Genomic DNA, 24881 nt, shown 5'->3' on the forward strand with positions numbered 1-24881 from the left:
TATGATTCATTTGTTAGAAACATATGTCACTATTTTATGTAGTTGGCTAATTATTTGACAAAACATACTTTACTTGTAATTGAGTAGATCTAGGATGTGTTTAATACTTCAAGAAACATGTTGTTCAAGTCTAATATTAAAGCCATAAAGATTAGACCAAAAAACAAGTGAAGAAAAGCTATTCAATAAAGCTGGACAGATAGCTCGACACTTGTGGGTAGATAGCTCGATAGCTGCTCGACACCTCTCGACAACTAGGCTATCTATCTAGATTTTCAACTTCTTCTTATCGCAATCTCAATAGCTTCTTGATAACTGGTGGATCAATCGAGAAAGCTCCTGTCTCCTCGACAGCTCCTCAATAGCTTCTCGATAGCTGTATCTATCGAAGTTTAAAGCTCAACACCTCCTCGACATCTCTCGATCGATTGAGGTTACGGGAATTTAGACTTTCAGATATGATTTTCAACCCATGATGACATGTATGTGTAGAGTTTCTTTTCTCACAACCTTAGACCTATATAAGGCTTACTTTAGAAGCCGTCACACAAGAGAATACAAGGAGAACATATGCAAAAGGTGACTGATGCCTTATTCTCTAAAAAAGAAGCTACTGGTCTTTGCGCCTTAGGGTTTTGTAACCAAGTGCTTATTGATCTTCATTGTTGATGAAGTGAAGAACTTTGCAGTTAACATCTTCTTCTAGTTGGTGATTAAGTCACGTACTGGAATCCACGCAATTGGTTAGTCACCTACTGGGATTCATGCATCATCAAAAGGGTGGCGTTCATATATTGAAGAATTCAGAAGTTCTAAAGCGATAGAAGGTTTCTACTGTGAATTCATCTACGGAGATTGTAGAGTTTAAGGATAAAGGTTTTGTACTAGATTTGAAACTTCTCTTTACTATAATGGATTGCTTTTCGGGAAGGTTTCCCCCTTGGTTTTTACTGTGAAACTAGTTTGTTTCATTGGCTTTCCTAGGTCATCATATCTTGTCTTATTTAGTTTTCCACTGCATTTATTATTGACATGATATTGATGTTTGTTTGTTTTAACAAGTTTTATTCATAATAAATCTAATTAATAATTTTGATTTAAAACTTGTTAATTCTATCAACTGAGGTCTAAATTTCCCAACAAAAACTACATAGTAAAGATATAGTAATTGTTTGGGACTATCCGTTGTTTATATAGGTCTCTTGTCTTCCCTTACTAGACTAGTGTGAATAATGGTGTTGATACCCACACTTCTTGCTATATAAGTTATAATGTTGTGTTATATGTATATTATGTAATTTATTTTCATACAAGTCTCTACGCTTCTACTCTCTTATACATACCTATATTTCACCCACTCTCTTCTCGAGCAAGCAACTAAAACCTTTTTTTTTTTTAATTTTTAAATTTTAATTTTTTTAATTTTTATTTTCATGTAATTTTTTTTTCTTAGCAGTCAAGGAGACAAAGAAAGAGGTCGGAATGAGAAATGTGAAATTTCTTTGATGGAATTTTTTGGAATCTTTTCATCAGGTTATGAATTCAAATGAAGGATGAGGTGGAGCCACAACATGGAGTAGGTTTAAGGAAGAGAGAGAGAGAGAAAGAGAGATGAGACTTGAGAGTGAGAAGGAAGATAAATTAAAAAGAAAACCAAAATAAATAAATGAATTTTAAATGAATTTTTTTAATCTAAATATCTTTAAAACAAATATTAGGCTTGACCAAAATTCATTTTAGTTATCTAACTTTGCTTTCATTCATTTCAGTCCTTTAACTTCTAATTTTATTCAATTAAATATTTTCTACCAACTTTTGTTATATGTTATGGTTAATTTTCTAATTTTAAAAAATTTTCTTCCAATTTTTTAAATTAAAAAATGCAATTAATTATTGAAATTTTTTTTCCAATTTTGTTTTTCAAAAAAATTTAATAAAAGTTGATGGAAAGGCCTTTGTTGGGTTATAGATTGACCTCAGTTAATTAATTCAATTACTCAAGTTGATTAATTATGTCAAATTATATGTAAATCGTGGAGGCACCAACAAATCACCAAATAAACTAAGTGCAGTAGAAATAAAATAGACACATTTATTTGTTGATAAATGGGGAAAACCTCTCACAAGGGGAAAAAAAAAAATAAACTCCACAAAATGAATTTCATGTCACCACTCCCAAGAATCCATTAATAAAAAACAAGCAGTTACAAGTATAAGAAATCTTATCACTACCAGATCTATCCAAAATCACCAACCTACAGTTGAATTTTTTCTCCAATCTGCAATTGGTCATGATCTTGTAGAATACTTCTTCCTTTGCATGGATTTGGCTAGTACGTAACTAACTCCACCGCAACCATTTGTTTGTTGTAGTTGATTTGCAATAGCTTTACATATAAACACCAATAAGATCTTCAATGTTGGTGCTAGAGATTTTGCTTGGTTATAGAACCCAAAGATGTAAAAGAAATGCAATAATATCTCTTTCTTCTATAGGAGGAGGCTAGGGTTTCAAAAAGAAAACCTTATGAAGTTTTCTAGGGTTAGGGTTTTCTTTATCCTCTTTGTTAGGACATATGTGTTTTCACTTGTTAAAAACATATGTCACTTATTTATGTAAATTGACTAATCCTTTGACAAAACGCACTCTACTTGTAATTGGGTAGTTCTAGGTGTTTTTAATACTTCAAGAAACAAGGTTTCAAGGTTAAGTGTTGAAGTCATCAAGTCTATCCAAAAAAAAGCAAGCTAAAGTGCAATTTCATTAAAGCTCGACACCTGCTCGATAGCTACCTCGACACCTGCAATCTATCGAGATTTAAAAATTCAAATTTTCTAATTTAATTTTCTTGGGATCCGTGAATATGTTTTTGGGCATTCTTTTCTCCAAACCCTAAACATATAAAATGATTGTTTTAAGAGCCATCAAGTGTGACACAAGTTGCATATTAAGTAATCTCTGTTCAAGCAAATTGTGATCAAAAGACGAAGTTCTTGACCTAGTTCATCTTCCTTCAAGAAGTTGCTGTGTATTTGCACCAAAGGTTTTGTGACCAAGCATCTTCCTGATCTTCATCGTGTAGGATGAACTGAAGAACTTTGCAGCCAACCTTTCTTCCTTAAGTTGGTGTTCTGAAGTCGCGTACTGGGATTCGCGCATTAGTTAGTCATGTACTTGGGAGCCGTGCATCAAAGGTGGGAACTGTCGCTACAAATCAAGTCCAATTGGGTATTGGGGTAAGGGTTCAACTGTAGGTTGGTAAGGTCCTTGAGATTCCTTTACTTGTAACCGCTTGATTTGATAATAGTGGAGTTTCGGGAGTGGTGACCTGAAAATCACCCGGTGGGGTTTTTGCCGCGAGGTTTTTCCCCATTCGTAAACAAATCACCGTGTCATTTAATTTCTGCTGCATATTTAGTTTTTCGTGATTTATTTGTGCTTCCACGCAATTGCATGATTAATTGATTAATTAAAAACTTTAGCTAATTAATTAATTTGGATTAATCACAAGGGGTCATTCAGATTGTGGCCTATCACTCTTCCTTATTTCAATAGGAGTTTAATAGGCCTTTTGAATTGGCTCTCCTATTCCAATAAGGTTTGCTCTCCTAGTTCTATTAGGTTTACACAAACCCATAAACAAAATAGCCTATTAGAATAAAATGTTGTAGGCTATATCAGAAATCCTATAGCTTGATATATTAAATCTTGATATATCGACAGGTATCGAGACCTGTAGATTCAGCTTTTCTTGAGTATTCTTCATGTTTTCAATGCAACCACTTGTAATGATCATCTTGAACCTACTTAGATTTATCCAAATACAAGTAAAATGCGTTTTGTTATAGGATATGTCAATCACATTAAAAAAGAAAAAAAAAAGAACCTAACAGCCTTAATTGAATAAATTTTGAAACTCAGAGGACTGGAATGAATGAAGACAAAGTTAAAAGCCTGAAATTACTAGAGGTAAACCAAACTCATATATGAGACCATTATCATCCTATTAATTACCATTATTATCAAAGTACATATTCAAACCGGTTTTTGAGAGTGGAAGTAAATTTTAGCCGAACTTTTATTATCAAACACTAAATTCGGAGACCAGTTACGTTAAAGGAATCAATGAGCACAGGCTCCTTTGCTAATTTGTTCAAAATCTAACTGGAATTTGTAAAGTTGTGATTTACAACTATGTGTTTTGTTGGCTTTTATTCCGTGCCAAATTTGATTGTAATTACTATCAATTGTTTATACCCTGTATTTATTGTGGGAATTGTTGTAAGGGGTGTGTGATAGAGAGTGTGTGAAGACTCAAGCAATTTGGAAGCTGATGGAATCTCGCGGGTATCTCGCGACTAAGCTTCCCGCGAAGTGAAGCATGTGCCCTGCATATGCTGGAATGCGAAGAGTCATGACAGATGGAGACAGCTGTTTCTCGCGAGTATCTCGCGGATAAGGCCTTCCCGCGAGACACCCGCGAGACATGCTGTTCTACCAGCCTGTACTGACTGACTCACACATTTTGCACCTATCCTATATAAACCCCCATTACCCACAAATGTTGAGGAATGCTTCAGAGAGAAAACCCTAGCCAAACACATTTGTAATTAGAGATTGTCATCCCCACCTTTCTCTATACACTTGCTCCTCAACCCTTCCCTCTCCATTTGCACACCATTGAGAAGTTGATAGCCCAAACACTTACCACACCTTTTGAGAGTGTTGTGTGATGTTTTGGTGCTGCTGGGAAGCATTGGAAGAAGCCTGGAATGGCAGATGCAACATGGAGCTTGTTGCGGGATCCGGATAACTAAGACAAGACACGGTTCCGAGAAGCCTTGTTGGAGTAGGAGCTTGGAGGGTCTCTTGCTTACTCATGTATCCCAACTGATTGTCTAGTGGATCGATTTTCGCTTGGAGGGCGATGGAGAGGTTTTTCGCCGAGATCTTCGGTTTCCTCTTCGAAAACACGTCTTGGTGTTTTCTGTGTTTGCATCTCTCTTCCCTACTCTTTTATATTCCATTACACTGCTGTGTTGTTTAGTTTATGGATTAGAGTAGCTATATTATTCATCTGCTCGCTTTTACACTATTCCACACTTTATATTAAAGTTGTGTAAAATCTATCAAGCTGTAATTTTAATCGGGGGTCTAAACAACTCTTATGTTTTTCAACACGTCTTCGAGCTTTCAATTGGTATCAGAGCAGGTACACTTGCTTGGTTTAAATACCTTAGTGTCATCCTAGACCCCTTGGTGTGTTTTGAAAAGTGTTTTTGATTAAACCACCATGAAGGATTTGAAAAGTGTTTGTGAAAATGACTTAATGAGCATATTTAAAGATTGTTCCAGCAATGCTGTCTTAGAGTTATTTAAATCCAAGAAACATGCTAGAATTTTTTGTCATATGCTGAAATCATTAGTTTATAGGAACCATGATATACACAACAGCCTATGTGAGTCAAAGTCTTTAAACTATGAATATGAGAGAAGAAATAGACAGTTAAGTGAAAAAATTGGTCGTTTAAAAGGGAAACTTCACTCATCCTTGAATGAAATAAAGAAAAATGAGTCTTGTTTTGATGATCAAGAATGTCTCTCTCATGCATGCCTTTTTGTTCATACCGCATTGAAAGTGTTTAACTCATGTTTGTGGTACCTTGACAGCGGGTGTTCTAGGCATATGACTGGAGAAAAATCTCTATTCAAAACTCTTAAAGAGAAGGAAGATGGATTTGTGACATTTTGGGATGGAAGTCATTCACAAGTACTTGGAAAGGGAACAGTGGATATTCCGGGTCTGCCTTTGATGACTGATGTGCTATATATTAAGGGTTTAAAAGTGAACTTGTTAAGTATCACTCAGATTTCTGATGAAGATTTCCTGGTCCAATTTTCAAAGAAAGGATGTCTAATCTTGAATGAAGAAGGTGTTTAAGTTCTAAAGGGATTAGACCACTGATAACTGCTATGGGATCATTCTAAAACCCAGCATAGCATGTCGAAGTGCTCGGGTAAATCTCTTGGAGCTGTGGCATCAACGGCTTGGTCATGCAAATTACAAACAAGTGGCAAAAGTCTCGAAGCTTGAGGCTGTGGTTGGTTTACCTAAGTTTGGGAAGATTGAAAAGAATGTGTGTGGTCCATGTCAATTGGGAAAACAAACAAAGTCAAGCCATCCTAAAGTGAATGTGGTTGCAACTTCTCGTCCGTTAGAATTACTGCATGTGGATTTGATAGGTCCTACAAGAACAGAGAGCATGGGTGGAAAGCGGTACATCATGGTGATAGTTGACGATTTCTCAAGGTATTCTTGGGTGGACTTCCTTAGAGAGAAATCGGAAGCATGTGATAAGATGGAGAAATTGTGCAAGAGATTGATGAATGAAAAGGGAGTACCTATCATCAAAATCAGGAGTGATCATGGGAAAGAGTTTGAAAATGCAAAGTTTGAAGCATTTTGCAATGAACACGGTATCAAGAAGGAAATCTCAGCTCCAAAGACTCCACAACAGAATGGAGTAGTTGAAAGGAAGAACCGGGTGATTCAAGAAATGGCTCGAGTAATGTTACTCAACAAAAATCTTCCACAGAAGTTTTGGGCTGAAGCTGTGAACACGTCTTGTCACATTGGGAATAGGATTTACTTCCGAGCAGGAACGAAGAAGACATCATATGAAATTTGGAGAGAAAAGAAGCCGAAGGTGAAATATTTCCGAATATTTGGGAGCAAATGTTATATTCTCAATGACAGAGAGAATCCCGGAAAATTTGATGCTAAAAGTGATGAGGGGATATTTCTAGGTTATTCATTAAATAGCCGAGCATATAGGGTGTTCAATAAACGCACCAAGACGGTAATGGAGTCAATAAATGTGGTCATTGATGATACCATATCTGGAAGGGAAAGGGATGACGGTGAAGGATCGAACCTGAAAAAGGGGGAAGTTGAGGACAACACGTCTCAAGATGATGAGATCGAGAAAGAATCACCAAAAAAAGAGTCTACACCTCCTATACCAAGAAGGGAGACCAGATCGATGCAAGGGCCCTCTAGCCCTCTCACTCCTCCGGAAGTTCAACCTCCAATCTCTCGAGATGAAGAATCTTCCACCTCCAAGAGACCATCATCAAGGGTAACCCTCAATCATCCACCAAGTAATATCATTGGTGACGTAAATGAGGGACTTCGTTTGAGAAAAGGACCAAAATACAGTGCGAATCATGTGACGTACAATTGTTATCTTGCTCAATTCGAACCCAAGAAGGTAGAGGAAGCCCTTAGAGACGAAAATTGGATCGAGTCTATGCATCAGGAGCTACATCAGTTTGTCAGAAATGATGTATGGGAGTTGGTTCCAAGACCCAAAGATACCCATGTCATTGGCACCAAGTGGATCTTCAAGAACAAAACTGACGAAGATGGTGAGGTAGTTCGAAACAAGTCTAGGTTGGTAGCTCAAGGATATACTCAAGTGGAAGGCATAGACTTTGATGATTCGTTTGCACCAGTAGCAAGGTTAGAGTCAATTCGAATTCTACTGTCTATTGCATGTGTTATGGATTTTAAATTGTACCAAATGGATGTAAAAAGTGCATTTCTGAATGGTTTCCTAAATGAAGAAGTATTTGTTGAGCAACCAAAAGGATTTCAAGATCCTCATTTTCCGGATCATGTGCTAAGGTTGAAGAAAGCACTGTATGGCTTGAAGCAAGCACCAAGAGCATGGTATGATCGTCTCACAACATACTTGTTGGATCGAGGATTCAAAAGAGGTCAAGCTGATCGAACCTTGTTTGTAAAGAGAGATGAGAAGTCTCTCCTAGTTGCTCAGGTGTATGTGGATGATATTGTTTTCGGTTCCACAATTGACCATTTGGCTCATGAATTCTCCGAAGAAATGAAAAGGGAGTTTGAGATGAGTATGGTGGGAGAGCTGAACTATTTCCTTGGGCTTCAAGTGAAACAGCGGAAAGATGGGATATTCATATCTCAAGAGAAATATGCCAAAAATCTTGTTAAAAGATTTGGTCTAGACTCTAAGAAACATACCTCCACTCCAATGAGCTCCTCATCAAAGCTGAGTCGGGATGCAGCAGGTATAGAAGTGGATCCAACGCTTTATCGTAGCATGATAGGCAGTCTCTTATACCTCACTGCTAGCAGACCAGACATAGCCTTCAGTGTAGGCGTGTGTGCTCGATTTCAAGCAGCCCCCAAAGAATCACATTTAACAGCTGTCAAAAGAATTATCCGTTACATAAATGGCACCTCTGACTATGGGATTTGGTACTCAAGAGATTCAAATGAATGCTTAGCCGGATATTCTGATGCTGATTGGGCTGGGTGCATTGATGATAGAAAAAGTACTTCCGGTGGATGCTTCTATCTTGGAAATAACTTGGTGTCATGGATGAGCAAAAAGCAGAATTCAGTCTCTCTATCAACAGCCGAAGCTGAATACATTGCTGCTGCAAGTTGCTGTGCTCAATTACTATGGATGAAGAAGCTTCTTCATGATTATGGAATCACTCAAGACACGATGTGTGTATATTGTGATAATACAAGTGCCATAAACTTGTCCAAGAATCCAGTTCAACACTCGAAGTCAAAACATATCGAAATTCGGTATCATTTCATTCGAGATTTGGTGGAGGAAAGGACCGTGTACTTAGAGTTCATCAACACTGAGAATCAGAAGGCAGACATATTCACTAAACCTCTAGATGGCCCAAAGTTTGAATCTTTGCGTAAGACCATCGGTGTCGGTATCATTCCCTGAACTCTATCTCTTGTGTGAACCTATAATGCTCTGTGTTGCATACCTGTTGTTTTGGTTCCACATGTTTAGTGTCTAAATTTTTTTTGGTTTGCACCTGCTACGTGTGTTGATCGTTTTTTTTTTTTTTTTTTGGGTGTGTTCAAAAATTCAAAAACACATAAAAATAGAAAATCCAAAAAGTTTGATCACTTTGTTGAGTTTTTGTCTCAAAGCATGTTTTGCCTTGTACCTTTGTACTTATGGCTTTGTGCATTTAACGAGCTTAGCTTGTCTCTCATGCACTCATATCATTGTGGAAGAAATTCTGAAATCTATGTGACTGTTGTAAATAGATCTTCAACCTTGTCATGAATGATTAGTGAATGGTTTTGTTGATCTTGAGACATGCATAGACTCATGCCTATATATCTTCCCACTTTTATTTTTTTTGCTTAAAAGAGCTCTCTAATTGTAAATCTCCAAATGAAAAGAGATATAGAGCTGCAAAAGCCTGTCGCACAAACTAGTATTCGACTAGGAAAAAGGGAAAGCGACCAAAATAAAATGTATGATGCCCAAAAAGCCAAAGGCTAACTCATCAATTGAAATATCAAAAATTTCAGGCATCTTTCTCTAAAAGAGATTCTCTTTGCTCAAAAGTTGCAAATGATATGTTAAATATGGAGCCAAATGAAAAGCTTCATTGAATTGTTATCAAGTACGTGTGGGAGGTCATATATGCATGTTTCTATAATTGAGATAGGTCACATAATCTAGTGCTAGTTGTGTATGCCTTGATTGAATTGATCATTGAAGCTTCACATTGGACTAAGGACTATCTCACTTTTGATATCCACACACAACACACAAGTCTATGTTCAATGAATGCCTTATTCATTTGTGTGATTGTACTTGTTTAAATGTGTTTTCACATGCTCAATCTTTGTTGATCAAACCCAAAAAGATTTTTGAGTGTTTTAATTGTTTTTGAAAGTGATTTTATACTTTCTTGTCGTTTGTTTTTGATTAAAGTGCATGTTTTTGTGTTTCTTCAAAAACTGGTTCAGGGGTAGTTTCGCGAGAAGCTCGCGACTTAGAGCTTCCCGCGAAAAGGAGTTGAGGAAAGTTTTTAGTTTATCATGTCACACAGAAACTTTCGCGACTGTCTCGCGACCAACAGCTTCTCGCGAAATGCTGTTTGGCTAAAATTGGATTTTTCCAATTTCAGACAGAAGCTACCGCGACTGTCTCGCGACTGTTTCGCGACCTAATGCTTCTCGCGAAATTTTTGTGCTTCAGTGGCCCTTCTCGCGACTGTTTCGCGACTGTGTCGCCACTCCCTAACCCGCGAAAAACGCGTGTTTTCTGTCTTTATCTTGCTGATGTGACAGTGTTTCAAAAACACAAAAACTTCCCTCGCTCAACCTTTGTCCAATTTTCTTCCAACCTAAGGTCATTTTTCCCAAAACCCTTCACTTTCAAGCATCCTTTCTGCATTGTCATCTTCAAGGTATGTCTTCTAAAGCATTCTCTTTCAAGTTTTGTCTTATTTTTGCAGAATTTTTGTTAGGGTTTTTCAAAATTGGGGTTTTTCGAAACTTTGAGTTATTTTTCAAAATTGGGTGAATTTTTCTCATATTTTTGATTGGGCTGTGTCCCATTGGTTGTTTCTGCTTCTGTGTTGGCCCCTTGTGGCATTTTATCTTGTATTGAGGATAAATTTTCCCATGTTCATGCATTGCTCATGTCTTATTTGATGTTGTGCATGCCAGGTGTTTGTCAAAATGTCCGAGTGACATTTTTGTGCTAATTCGGAATAAAGTGATTTCATTCCATGGACTTTCACATGTTTTGACCTTATTTCACTCAATTTGGTCATTGATAGTGTGTCTCATGCACCTTGCACTTGCTCACATATACATACACATGCACATTTACTTTGTTCCATGCATTGTGTCTATGCATTCAGCAGTGTTACTTCTGCTTTAACCTAACTTGCCTCTAATCAAGTTCTGTGTTCTATGGTCTATGGGATGTGCTCTTGTCTCCTGTGTGTTCTGTGTACTATGTTGCACAGATGTCTCCATTCAAGACTTCAGCTGTGAAAGGAGGCCGCGACAAAGGGAAAGAACCGATCATTGATGTTGATGCTGATTCACCTAGACCGAAGCGAACTCGTGGCTCAACAGGAACTTTTGATCCTCACTTGTTCAAGTCTCATGCTGCTTTTGAATCCTTCAAGAACCACTTTCAGGGTGCTCCTTTGATAGTTGAAAGGGGGGTTGACCAGCCATCACTCAAAGACACACAAATACCTATTTGGTTTGCCACGAAAGATTGGAACTATCTGCTGTCAACTTTCGAGGATACATTCGAGAACATGGTTAAGGAATTCTATGCCAATGCCAGTGTCGTCGGCGATGAGATTAAATGTTGGGTTCGAGGAAAGAGCTTTTCTGTCACACCAATGTACTTGGCGGAAATTCTACACATTAACCGGCCAATACTCCCCATACCGCCGGTATATGATGAGCTGAACCCCGATGAAGAATATCTCAGACAGTCTTTAGGAGCTGATTTGGAATTCTCATCCACTAAGAAGTCAATCAATGTGGCATCTCTCTCTTCCGAGCTACGACTTCTCTCAATGATCATGTGTAGCAATCTCTATCCCTTGTCCAGCACCGGATATATGAACCTTGGTCGAGCTTTGTTTTTGAACGATCTGATCACAGATGTCGAGATTGATGTGTGCTCTCATATCTTTCACATTTTGGCAAAAACAGTTGACCGCACTGCTTCAAGGAATTGTCTTCCTTTCTCTCGCCTTATTTCAAAGATTTTGAAGCTCAAAGGTGTCCGTCCATTGGATGATGAACGTCCATATCCAAGGCCAAGTCCAATCAACATTCGGTCTCTCCATGCTAGTATGAGCCATGCCAAGAAGAACACCAAGCAAGAAACTCATGCACCATCGGGTTCCTCGAGTTCTGCAGCTCGTATCAATGATGAACAGATCAACAATATCTTTACTGCTCTTCAAGAGATGAGTACAAAGATGTCCGGATTTGCGACTATCATGTACACTCACCACCGACGTCTTGATTCACAGCTCACATCTCTCCAAACTCAGATGGACGAAATTCAACGGAAGCTAGAAGGGGATGACTAGCTATTCCATGACAAAAAGGGGGAGATGATGTCATTGATAGGGGGAGTATGGAGATAGGGGGAGAAGAAGTCAACAGTTCCTATGTTTACTTGTTTTGTGTTTAAAGCTTTGATACTATGCTTTATTTAAGTATTTATTTTCAGATGTTTCTTTTGTGATATTCTCTATGCTTTGTAGCACTCTTTGCATGTACCCATGTTGCTTTTGTAAGCTTTAAGGGTTGTTTTGTTTCATTGCATGATTTGTAGGCTTTTATGGTTTGTGCCATGTATTTGCAATACTTTGCTTATGCAGCCTTTATGCTTGTGCTATTGAAGTTTAATGTCATACATTTACTTCACTACATCACTCTTGTGCCCGTGTAGGATTGTTCCTAGATGCATATACGTTCTATGCATTGGTTGAGTGATGAACACTCTTGTGCCCTAGTAGGATTGTTCCTAGATGCAAATTCTTCAAGTATTTTGCATTGGTTGAGTGTTGGATGTGCAAATGGTACTCTTCATATGAGCTTATCATCTTGCATATCCGGATGTTCATTCCTTGTGTGAATGAGCATAGTAATTGCTTGTGTATAGTGATTACTCGTTTGATCTTGCCATGATTTAGTGTTTCTATTTCATTCTGCTTGATCATGTGCTTATTGCTCCATATGCTTTTCAAGTTTTCTGCATACAATGATAATATTTTGTTGTTGTGTTTCAGGAGTTACTTGTTCATATGTTTCAAGAGCTTATCAGAATCTAGAATTAGGTGTGAGTGAGTTTTGCCTGTGTTCCCAAACTCACGTTTAAGTCTAGAGTCTGTTTTAGGGTTTTGTCACGGAATAGCCAAAGGGGGAGATTGTAAAGTTGTGATTTACAACTATGTGTTTTGTTGGCTTTTATTCCGTGCCAAATTTGATTGTAATTACTATCAATTGTTTATACCCTGTATTTGTTGTGGGAATTGTTGTAAGGGGTGTGTGATAGAGAGTGTGTGAAGACTCAAGCAATTTGGAAGCTGATGGAATCTCGCGGGTATCTCGCGACTAAGCTTCCCGCGAAGTGAAGCATGTGCCCTGCACATGCTAGAATGCGAAGAGTCATGACAGATGGAGACAGCTGTCTCTCGCGAGTATCTCGCGGGTAAGGCCTTCCCGCGAGACACCCGCGAGACATGCTGTTCTGCCAACCTGTACTAACTGACTCACACATTTTGCACCTATCCTATATAAACCCCCATTACCCATAAATGTTGAGGAATGCTTCAGAGAGAAAACCCTAGCCAAACACATTTATAATTAGAGATTGTCATCCCCACCTTTCTCTATACACTTCCTTGTGGTATCTCCTCAACCCTTCCCTCTCCATTTCCACACCATTGAGAGGTTGATAGCCCAAACACTTACCACACTTTTTGAGAGTGTTGTGTGACGTTTTGGTGCTGCTGGGAAGCATTGGAAGAAGTCTAGAATGGCAGATGCAACATGGAGCTTGTTGCGGGATCCGGATAACTAAGACAAGACACGGTTCTGAGAAGCCTTGTTGGAGTAGGAGCTTGGAGGGCTTAGGTACATCGGGTAGATTAGGCTTGCAGGGTCTCTTGCTTACTCATGTATCCCAACTGATTGTCTAGTGGATCGATTTTCGCTTGGAGGGCGGCGGAGAGGTTTTTCGCCGAGATCTTCGGTTTCCTCTTCGAAAACACGTCTTGGTGTTTTCTGTGTTTGCATCTCTCTTCCCTACTCTTTTATATTCCATTACACTGCTATGTTGTTTAGTTTATGGATTAGAGTAGCTATATTGTTCATCCGCTCGCTTTTACACTATTCCGCACTTTATATTAAAGTTGTGTAAAATCTATCGAGCCGTAATTTTAATCGGGGGTCTAAATAGCTCTTGTGTTTTTCAACACGTCTTCGAGCTTTCAGAATTTATAACTAAGCTTTCCACTTTGTTGCAATTCCAGAAAATCCTTGTACGTTATTTCAACATATGAAGGCTTTATTGTCAACAAACTCCGGTGCTGGCCTTATAATTGTGTCTAGTGATGGTCAATGTGGCATGGCTATGGACATCTTGTGCTCTCTTTACCATTTTGTATACTTAATATTTGAAATTATGAACTCATATGAGATTTCATCTTTTGATAAATAATTATTGTAGTATCGTAATATCTCAGTTGTTTTATATAAAAACATATAACAATATGATATAAAATAAATAAATAAATAATAAAATATTACAAAACTTATTTAAAATATCATCACCATTGACATAAAAATTTGGTCGTAAATAATTAACTTCATAGTGATAACAGCATCCCTTGCAATCTGAAAAATAGCGATTCACTTAACCCCTTGCAAAAATGTTTTATGTGACAACTTATTGTTGTCACTATTGTTCCTAATAAGTTGCCAATAATTATTTTCAAGGGCCAAATAATTTCAAAAATACCATTATTTGTTGCTAAAAATTAAGTCCTCAATTTAAAATTTGCAAAAAAACTAATTAATTGCAAGATCATAAAGGCCCTCACAAATAGTTGTTCATGATAACGACATCCTCTTGATAAAAATAAACCGTCAACTTTTCCTTTAGTTTGGTAATATATTTGTGATGGTAGATTTGTTGAGTAAAGACCGCGAATTGTCCTTATAAATTTACTATTAGCAATGGTATAGTTGCAAAATCTTTTTTGCAATAAGAGCAAATATGATGACCTTTGACGGTCATATACCCTCACTAATAACATTTTGTGATGACATTTGACATTTTTTTTAAGGGAGTTTGACCCTTGCCAATAGACTGTTTTCATGGAGTTAAAAGTTAACAAAAAGTTTATAAAAATAATTAGTAAAATTTGTAATATCAATATTATCCGGTCTATAATGTTAGAAAAAAGAGGCTAATATTAGGTATCATAGATAAATACATTTATAAGAAGCATGTATGGAGGTTTCAAGTCAAGGGCCTTGCAGCTGAATTGACACCTTTTTATGGACAAAATTCTTGGGGATCTAGGGAGGAAATGATTCGAACTGTAGGATTAATAACATATTTTAATTATTTCTTAAAAAAAATGTATGGAGGCTTTAAAAAAAAAAAAAAAAAAAGGAATATATGTGTAAATATGAAATTTATTACATAGTAAATGTAGAATATATTGCAACATTTATTACCAAATATTAAATTCAACAAACATGAGAACAACATCCTTCTCAAAAAGGAAAAAAAAAATGAAAACAACATGGCAGTTTATTTATTATTATTATCAAACACTAAATTGCGAAATTGGCTTTGTAAACCAATCAACTAGCTCAGACTATTTTGCTTTGTTGACTATCCAAATTTAGATCTCAGCCTGCCAGTTTGCTGCAATTCCAAAAATTCCCTATACGTCATTTCAACATATGCAGGTGGATGACTTTCCTTGTCAACTAACTCTGGTGCTGGCCTAATAACTGTGTCTAGTGATGGTCCATGTGGCAAAGCTATGGACATCCTTGTAGCTTTGTCATTTACAAGTGCCCGGTGTTCAATACTCTTGCACTTGCCGTTGCTCAAAATCTTGCAGGGAAACATTATGTTCATAAAATTTTGATTAATTCATAAAATTATTCATTTAGTTAAATATTCATTAGGCTTGAATGCAAAGAGCATGATAAGTGAAATAATTAAAGACATCTGTATTTAAATAAAAATTTATACAATTAAACACACACACATAAGGAAAAAAGAAATAAAATCAACCCACATTTGTATATCCTCTTCATTGTTACAATCACCTACCCTCTTTTTAATTTTGTTATCTTTATAGGGTTAGTTCTTTCATTTTGGCCATTTAGGCAATTATGAAATCTCCATAATTTTTGTTTTAATTGGGAAGAAAATGTCAACCCTAATATCAATATGTATGTTTGGTACGTACCTTGTTCCATCACCAACCCCCCTTTCTTTTTTCTAGTACCTTGTTCCATGAACTGGGTTACTTAACTGGGTTGACTCTTCCTTTGGGGTATTTAGACAATTGCTTTTTGTCTTATATCGTAGAAAACCGTATAAACTCTCTCTCTCTCTCTCTCTCTCTCTCTCTCTCAAAGTTACTCTTGCAATGGGTCACTATAAACCACTTACACACAATTTCTCTCTATTTCTAAAAGCAAAATATGTTTAAAAAATCACTAGGAAGGCACTATTATTCTCTCTTCCCTCAAACTTATTCGCCCGTGTCACATGTAACATAAATAAGTTTACGGTAATTTATACCTTTCGTTATGAAACTTGGTGTAGGTTTGATTTTGTTCCTTCAAATTTAAAAGGGTTTTAATTAGTCCTTGAAATTATAAAATATAAACAATTTTGTGTCTCCATTTATTTTTTTGTTTATGTGATTAATGGAATGTTAAGTCACCCCATATAATTTACCCATATAACCAAAATTGAATTTATCCTAAATTTTATTTAGATCAAAAATATAATTTACTCATAAGTTTTTTTTTTTTTTTGTGTGTATATATAATGGACTTATATAAAATTGATCTGAAAAATTCTTTTATTAATTTGATTATAAGTGAATTAATCTTCACTTATTAATGTTAAGGCTATTGCGTGATTAATGTTACTGTTAAATTTTTTATTAGCAACAAACAAAATATAACAAAATTTATTTGAATGACAAATGTTTTATTGTATCAGACCGACCTTTCTAGTTTACTTTAGTTGGCATAGTTGCTTATCCAAAAAAAAAAAAAAAAAACACGAAAGTGAGAAAGATAATGTGGAGATGAATAATACATGGAGACAATAATAAAAATGGAGTTCAAGATGCAAGATAGAATGTACCTCCAAGTGATCAGCAATGTGAACAAAAAGTGCATTGGGTAGGAGATTGACATTGATCCATTTTTCTTTATGCAGTATTTGAAGTCCAGAGATTCCATTATCCACCAAAAGGGTTAACAGACCATGGTCCGTGTGAGAGGGGATGCCAATTGCTCTATCTGGCTCTGGACAAGCTGGATAATAGTTAGCAGCAAGAATTTGTAAACCCAACTCGATATTGGTGGCCTTGTCTATGTAGCTCTCTTCTAGACCCAAGCTCTTTGATATAGCTTTTAGTAATACTGTTACAACTTCCCGATTTTTTTTGCTGAACTCCAATGCAATCTCACTGTGTTAACAAAAACATAAATAAACTATTCATTATGAATTGCATATGGCCCATGACATGATTCTTGATATATTGAAAGTTTTAATCGAATGAGAATTTTATCAGAATTAATACACTGGGCCTCTTTGTTCAAATGGGGAAACGTTATTGTCTTGGGTTCACGATTAGAAGTTCAATCTCTAAAACAAAGCATTAGAGTATTAACATACCATTTAATAATACACTCCATGTCACACCTTTTAATTTAACACACAGCTTCTTAAAATAATATAAATATATATAAATGTGATGGCTGAAAGAGAACACTAAATGGAGAGAAAAGAGAGAGAAGAGAGCTTGACATGAGAGAGACAAGAGAAAAGAGTGGAATAAAAAATAAAAATAAAAAATTCAACATGTTACAGGGTATTATAGCATGTTGTTAAAAAATAAAAAATAAAAAATAAAAAAAAAGCTTTGACAAATCTCATAGAATATGGATTTTCGTGTTTGATGTGCTAAATGCTAAAATTTTAGCATTTAACACATTTAATGCTAGTGCTCTAGGTTGTAGAAGTTCTGAAGTTTCAAACTTGAGTGAGAGAGCACTGAAAAAATTACATACTCGCTCTTATATTTTGTGTTGTGAAGTCATGAAAAGCTATTGCAAGAGTGTATGATTTTCAGTGGTTCTTTTAGTTACAGTAGTCCAACTCTTTTTGACTTTTTTAAAATTTTTATTTTAACAAATGAAATTAATACCTTGCTTATTGTTGTGATTACTAATCTGTATGCTGATTTTTTAGATACTTAATTCTTTTTACCATATTCATTTTAGTTCATGAAGTATTGTATAAATTTGCTTAGATATTAAGACCAATAAAAATTATTTTTTAATAAATATGAAAATTACAAGATTTTGAAATATTCCAAAATAAAATAGAACAAAAAAGAGAAATAATGTCAATTTATTTTATTTATTTATATTACTAAATAATTAATACTTATTTATGTATTTATTACGTCACTAGTCTAACTGCCGTTCAAATCCAGTTGCACAAACCAAACCAAAAACCATTCTTTTTTTTCTTTTTTCTTTTTTTTCTTGATGTGTTTCACTGATTCTCTTTTAATTCGACACGTGTTTCTAGACTTGGCAATATTGGACTTGGACCACATAACTTGCCCAAACCTAACCCAAAAAACAGGGTATGAGTTTTGACCTGTGTTTGATTTAGTTCGACAAGTTCTGACTTGTATTTGATTTTGAATCAACCCGGTTGGGTTGAACCTATACCCAACACTTGCTCATTAAGGTTTTTTAAAAAATTTTAAATTTAATTTTTTTTTTGTAAAATATTAAATTAAAATTTTTTATTAACTCATTTTCAATTTCTATATTGTAATTGTAAATGTAAATACTAATGACATTACTCATCCACTTGAGTAGCAATTCTCAAAAATATAAATTTTTTTTCGTTAGATCTACTACTACATTGAGTAGTTTTCGTAGGTTCTTCATAAATTTACTTCCTAATTATTTATTTACTTTATTTAGCTTACACGTTATATTTTGTGAGTGCTTGGATCCAACTTATTTGCGCGTCTACGTTTCCTCATCACATTTCATTCCTTTTTTTTTTTTTTTTTAGCCGCAAATTTTGACTATTCTCCCGTGAACAGTGCACCATGTACTGTTCATGAGTCTCACAAACTTCACTTTTCAGCAATTTTTCATTAAAAATAGGTCACATGAAACTATTTACATATTTAAAAATTATTTTAAAATGTTCATGAGTCCCACAAATTTCGCTTTATTCTTTTATATGTATATACAGGGCGGAGGCAAGGAAGTGAGAGGGGGAAAGTGCCCCCTTTGACCTCCCAAAAAAAATCTAGAATAGCAACACAAGTATTACATTATCAAACATACATTTTGACCTTGACACAAACGTTCCACACCTAGAGAAGAAAGCAATATTAGATGCAAATCTTCATAACATTATTTTGTCTTTTTCTAAACAAAAAAAAGTTTTGTGGGTCCTACTTAACACCCATACTTTTTTTCCTTGCCACATGTTCTCAAGCACTAGAAATCTTTTTCTCGGAGTGCTTTTCATAGGGCAATTTGTTCTTTGAATGAAATATTCCTACATAATCATAGTAAAAAAAAAAAATATATATATATATATATATATATTTAGGACCTTGTATATCAGACTAAAACCGTAGTGTTCCCTAATCTTTTTCTCATCTACTTTAACTTTTTCACAATTTCAATTTTGAAACACTTTATTTTTACTATAGAACCAAATTTTAACTACTTACTACTTAAAGAATAGAGAAAAAAATATTGAATTTTGCATAACTTTTTTAGAGCATTCATGGCAGAAAAGTACAACTTTATAATTCTTTTATATTGATTTATTTTCTAAATTTATTTTAAGGAATCAAATTACATGTTTAAATTCTATATATTTAGAATAATATCTTAATTTGATTGTTATTAACTATGATTTTTTTTTGTTTTATTTATTTTAATAATGTGAAATATATACTTATAATCAATTGAGATTATGGAGAAGCCAAATTATAATACTGATTTAGATTCAAATTCTAAACAAACACAAATAGAGGTGTATTTTGCTAATCTTCCAATTGAACAAATTTAACTATGTATGAAAAAATAAATTAGAGTTTATATTATATTAGATTTTGTACGACAATTGTATTAATAGTATATAATTGTTTATCTATTTTGTTATTAACATTGACCAATAATATTTAGATTAATTTTACTTTCAATCTTGTCTTTTAATTTTACCCCCTTAAACTGAAATCCTAGCTCCACCACTATATATATATATATATATATTGTATGAGTTTGAACTAGTTTTTTTTTCCTTTTAATATTTAGCTTGTTAGAATATGTACAACTTTTTAAAAGCCTCAATTTTTTTAAAGTACAACTATAATTTTAACAAATTTCATCAAATAAACAAATTAATAAGCTTTAAAAGAGAGAGAGAGAGAGAGAGAATACAAAAGCACATTTAGTTTATAGCTGATCTAACTTTATTTTATGTTTTATGTATACGCAATTTCTTTTCATATTTTGTAGAATTAGTTGATTATTATAATTTATTATCAAACTATAAACTTATGGATTTCTATATTATGCAACATTTATTTTTTGTGTGTTTTTGATTTTTGTTCTTTTATTTGTATTGAAAGAAATATGAAAAAGAGGTTAGAAATATGTTAAAAGTTTTGGTTTAATTACACGTTAGTTATTGCCGTTAATGGTGGCTTCATGACACAAACTTTTAATCATACACTTTCAAAATGTTGGGGATCTTTTGGACATAAACTTAAATTTAAGGAATAAAATGAAACATTTTAGAGAATATGGACCAATTTTTAGGCAAATGTTATGGATTAAGCATGTAATCCAACCTAAAGTTATTCTATGACCAAATAGGAGTTATAAAATATTAACCCGGTTTAACCCAATAAGTTTGAAAAAAAAAAAAAAAAAAAACTTAAATAGCTCTGGAGCGCGCAATACTCTAGGCTTTCATATGAGGGTGGTCCCCATGATGGATCCGACATATAGGGTTCACCTTCTATGTGAAGAACCTGAAGCCTTGCATTGAAAATACTTAAGAATTGCTCAATAACTTTATGGTGCAAATTAACTAGACCGGATCGAACTTGAATCCAATCAACCCGACCTGGCGTACACCTTATAGGTCTAAGGCCTGTTACCTATTACATATGTGGTCGTACCACTACGCTATTACTGAACATTTAATGGACGGAGGGCCTACTAAAGTTGAAAGAAAGCAGTAGTGGTTGGAGTACACTGTTACCTTGTTGTGGTTAGTCAATATTTGGGGTGGTGAGATAATTAGTGGAAGGAAAGACAACCAGAAGGACAGAAGAACGAAGGGAAAAGAGAAATCACTCACAGTGGATTGGGTTTTGATTTTCACACATTTACTAATTTACATCTCATTTTAATGAAAAATTCTTAGTTTACATTATACTAACAATATAAATTTACATTATAAATGTATAAACAAAATATAAAAAATGTATAATATTATTCACATTTGCAAAAAATATTATACATTTTTTGTGTCAGACGGACTAGTGTGTAAGTTTACATTAGTAGACAAACCTATAAAAGTCCCTTTATATATACATGATATATTGTTAGAGTATTAGTATTGATGGCACTAAGAAGCTATATTATTATTTTTACCACCACCAAATACAAAAATATAGATACATCGGTAGAGGTAATTTGACCCTACAATTACAATAGACAGCAACTTTTGACCTTGCACTATGTTCATAATAATAATAATAATAATAATATATTTTATTCACGTGTTCTCTCTTTTTCGCCTGCCAGTTCACACTGCCAGCTACTTTTATTCAAATGTTCTCTTAAAAGGTAAGACCCTGGTCCTGGAGAGCGCATGCAGAGAAAGTTGCCAAAGCAACGAGACTTATGACCAAGACTTGTTTTTCAGCCCAATCGTTAATTTGGTCGAGATAACTAAGTACTTTAGAGCTGGATTTTTATTCATAATAAATATGATATGATCTAGGAGCTAGGTGAAGTCTGAAATGGAAAGAAATGTACGTACCTGAACCCAGCAGGTTTGTTGGGTGAATGAAATTCAGGATAAGTGAAGCACTTGAGATAATCTCTCCATAAGTTTACTTTATCCATCGAAGGATTAAAGCCTGTACCACACCTGATTGGATCCATGACATGATTTCCATGAAACTCTTGCTTCTCCTCCTCTGGCAGGTTGAAAAATTCTTGAAACGACTCTATCATTGCCTTTGTGAGGCTCTCAGGCACACCATGATTAATCACCTAATTAAGACTCATCAAATTAATCCCACTAGTACCATGCATATCCACAACCGACACATAACAAAATTTAATAGAAAGCTAAAGTTTAATAGATAACTAAACTGTACCATGAAGCAACCCCAGTCTGAGCAGGCTTTGTTGAGTTGATGGACGACTTGGGACCGTTCTTCAGGAGTACCAGACACAAGAAGAGAGACATCGATAATGGGGACTGAATCTTCTGCATCATCGGATATTATTGGTTCATCATGGGGATTATGGGTGAAGGAGTAAATTGAAGGGAGGGAGGAGAGACTAGCTGATTCAGCTAGTGCTTTGACGCTTTTCATCTTAGGTGAATGAAGAGTTGATGCCTTCAAGGTATCAAGTGGAATTGTTGAAGCCATGGATAATTAGAAACGAGGAGAACACAAGAGACAGAGTGAGTAGCTGAGTAGCCTTATGTTACTGATAAGCTATATATAACAAAAAAATAATAGCTGTATGATATAATTTTGAATATATATTAAATATATATTTAATAATTTAATAATATGTTACATATAAGTAGGAGGGCCTACTAAAGTTGAAAGAAAGCAACAATCAACAATTGTTGTAGCACGTTGTTGACTTGATGGGGTTATTCAAGGAAAGACAACACAAATGGCTGGGGTTTGTGGAAAAACAACACAAAGGGCTGTGGTTTGTCAAGGAAAGACAGCACAAACGTCAGAAGAATGAAGGGAAAAGAGATAGCAGTCATAGTGGACTTCCGATTTTGATTATCACTCATTTACGCACTATTTTACACAAAAGATTATTTTTATAAACTGTTTCAGTTGTAAAAACATGTGTATAATACAAGATTTTATTTATTTATTTGTTTTTTAAATATCCACATGCAAGTTGCAAGTGTTTAAAAGGTGGACCTTTTAAAAATGTGAAAATTCTCACATTATTTGTGGATATGTGTGAAATAACATGCAAATAGGTGTGAAAGAATGCTGCCAAAGCAACTGGATCTATGACCTGGACTTTTTTTTAGTTGGAGAATAATTAATTGGCATGCAATAGTAGCTAGGGTAGGTGAGGCCTGTAACAAACCTAGAGTTGATGGTCGTACGTAGGGAGCCTTTTAACTAAAAATGATAATAGAACTTGCATAAGTTTTTTTTTTTTTTTTTTTAAATTAATTAAAACATATGTAGAGGGAATAGTGTAGAACAATAGCTAATTAATATAGTATATAATGGTCAAAATATTGGTTTTATACTGAATATTAAGATCAATTACTATTAATTTAATTAATACGTGGACTATTTATCTTTCCAAGCTATGTTTAGTTGAGTGGATTTTAAGGAGAATGAAACAAAGAAAAGAGAAAATAGATGGGAGTGTTTAGTTGGGAGGGGAGAGGGGGGAAAATAGTGAGACTCAACTATTTTCACTCCAGGCTTGCCAAAAATTGATTTCTCCAAAATGGAGGGAAAAGTGAAAAGAAAGTGAGAACAAAAAACACGATTGTTTTGGATTAAAATGTCCTTCTCCAATGTTCAAAGTGTGTTTTGATTTTTTTTCATTTTCTCATTCGATTTTTGTTTTTTTCTCCTCTCCTCTGTTACTTCTGCTCTTCTTCTACTCTTCAATTCTTCTTCTTTTTTCCTCAACCAAAAGCACTGGTTTTTTTTTTTTTTTTTTTCCTATGTTACTTCTTTAGGTTTTTTTTTTTATTTTTTTTTTTCTTTTTTATCATTTTTCCTCATTTGTTTTGGGTTCTTGTGCTCATATTTTATTTTTAATGAAGTGTCCACCTATGTGAAAATTTTTAATAAAAATATAATGTGCAAATTTTTTTATCTAATAAAGGCATGAGAGTAAATTTATACAAACTCTATTTTTTTGCTCCCTCAACCAAACAAAAGAGTTTTTTTATTTCTTCAACTAAACACACATGCGAAAGAAAACTAATTTTTTCTATCCTCCAACTTTTCAATCCCTTGAACCAAATAGTCCCTAAAAATTAGGTACGGATTGTAGGAGGAACATTGATTAGAACTACAATTTCTATGTTTCATAAATTACTATCATTTGGTTTTCTCACTAACAATTAACAAATGCATAAGTACTATAAAAGCTTTTTGTATTTCTCTCTTTTTTATTTATTTTTTTATTTTTTTAAAAAATAACTGTACTCTAAATAACCATAAAATTGTATCAGAAGTTTTTAGGATATTATAAACAACCCCTAGGTTTCTTCTACGTATATGTTTGTTAACATCATGAAGCTTTTTTAAGTCATTGTGTAATTATTTTGCTATATGCTATTGACTATTTACTGTTACTATAACTTTCCCTCTAAATTTCAGTTTCTCTATGAATAAAAATAAAAACAAAATGCAAATAAACATCCAACACTCATAAAAGTTTTCAATTAATAATGATCTATATATTTTTCATGTAAATTGTAAATTTTTACTAAATGTCTAGCTGTAGTTTCTACCTTTTGGATTGACTTGGCGTGATGTGAAAGTCTGAAAGAGTGGGGGAAAAACTTTAAATATCTTGTTAATCTATTTGTAAACTAATAGAATTAAAATTAATTATCAATTTCAATTCAAACCTTTCTAAAAAAAATTCAATTCAAACGAAATGCTTGTTTTGGGAACAAAGTTTAGATTCTTTAGAATCAATTGTATTTTTGTGTTAATCATATGCATTTATCAAGCAATAGCAAATGAAGAAGACATTTGACCACTGCGCACCCTAGGTGTAGTGGTCACTCCACAAGTATAAGTGTTTGTAAGATGTAAGGGGCAAGGGCTAGGGTTCAAGTTTTTAGAAGGAAACTTTTCACACATATATACACTTAAATTAAGTTAGAGTAGAATTTCTATTTTTTATATAAAACAAAAAAACAAAAAAAAACAAAAAAAGAAA

At 34.4% G+C, this 24881-nt stretch overlaps 1 protein-coding gene across 1 annotated transcript; it reads right to left on the reverse strand.

Annotated features, from left to right (window-relative positions):
- Window positions 1-15025: 15025 nt before the first annotated feature.
- Window positions 15026-22412, reverse strand: LOC111993753 (2-oxoglutarate-dependent dioxygenase 19). Its single transcript, XM_024025585.2, has 4 exons — window positions 22073-22412; window positions 21730-21965; window positions 16765-17092; window positions 15026-15489 (listed from the first exon to the last, which is right to left on the reverse strand). The coding sequence occupies exons 1-4, from the start codon at window positions 22349-22351 to the stop codon at window positions 15262-15264; spliced, it is 1071 nt and encodes a 356-aa protein (XP_023881353.1). The 5' UTR covers window positions 22352-22412; the 3' UTR covers window positions 15026-15261.
- Between the last annotated feature and the right edge of the window lie 2469 nt (window positions 22413-24881).

This window comes from Quercus suber, unplaced genomic scaffold (assembly GCF_002906115.3).
Source record: "Quercus suber isolate HL8 unplaced genomic scaffold, Cork oak 2.0 scaffold_636, whole genome shotgun sequence".
In the NCBI taxonomy this organism is placed as follows: domain Eukaryota; kingdom Viridiplantae; phylum Streptophyta; class Magnoliopsida; order Fagales; family Fagaceae; genus Quercus; species Quercus suber.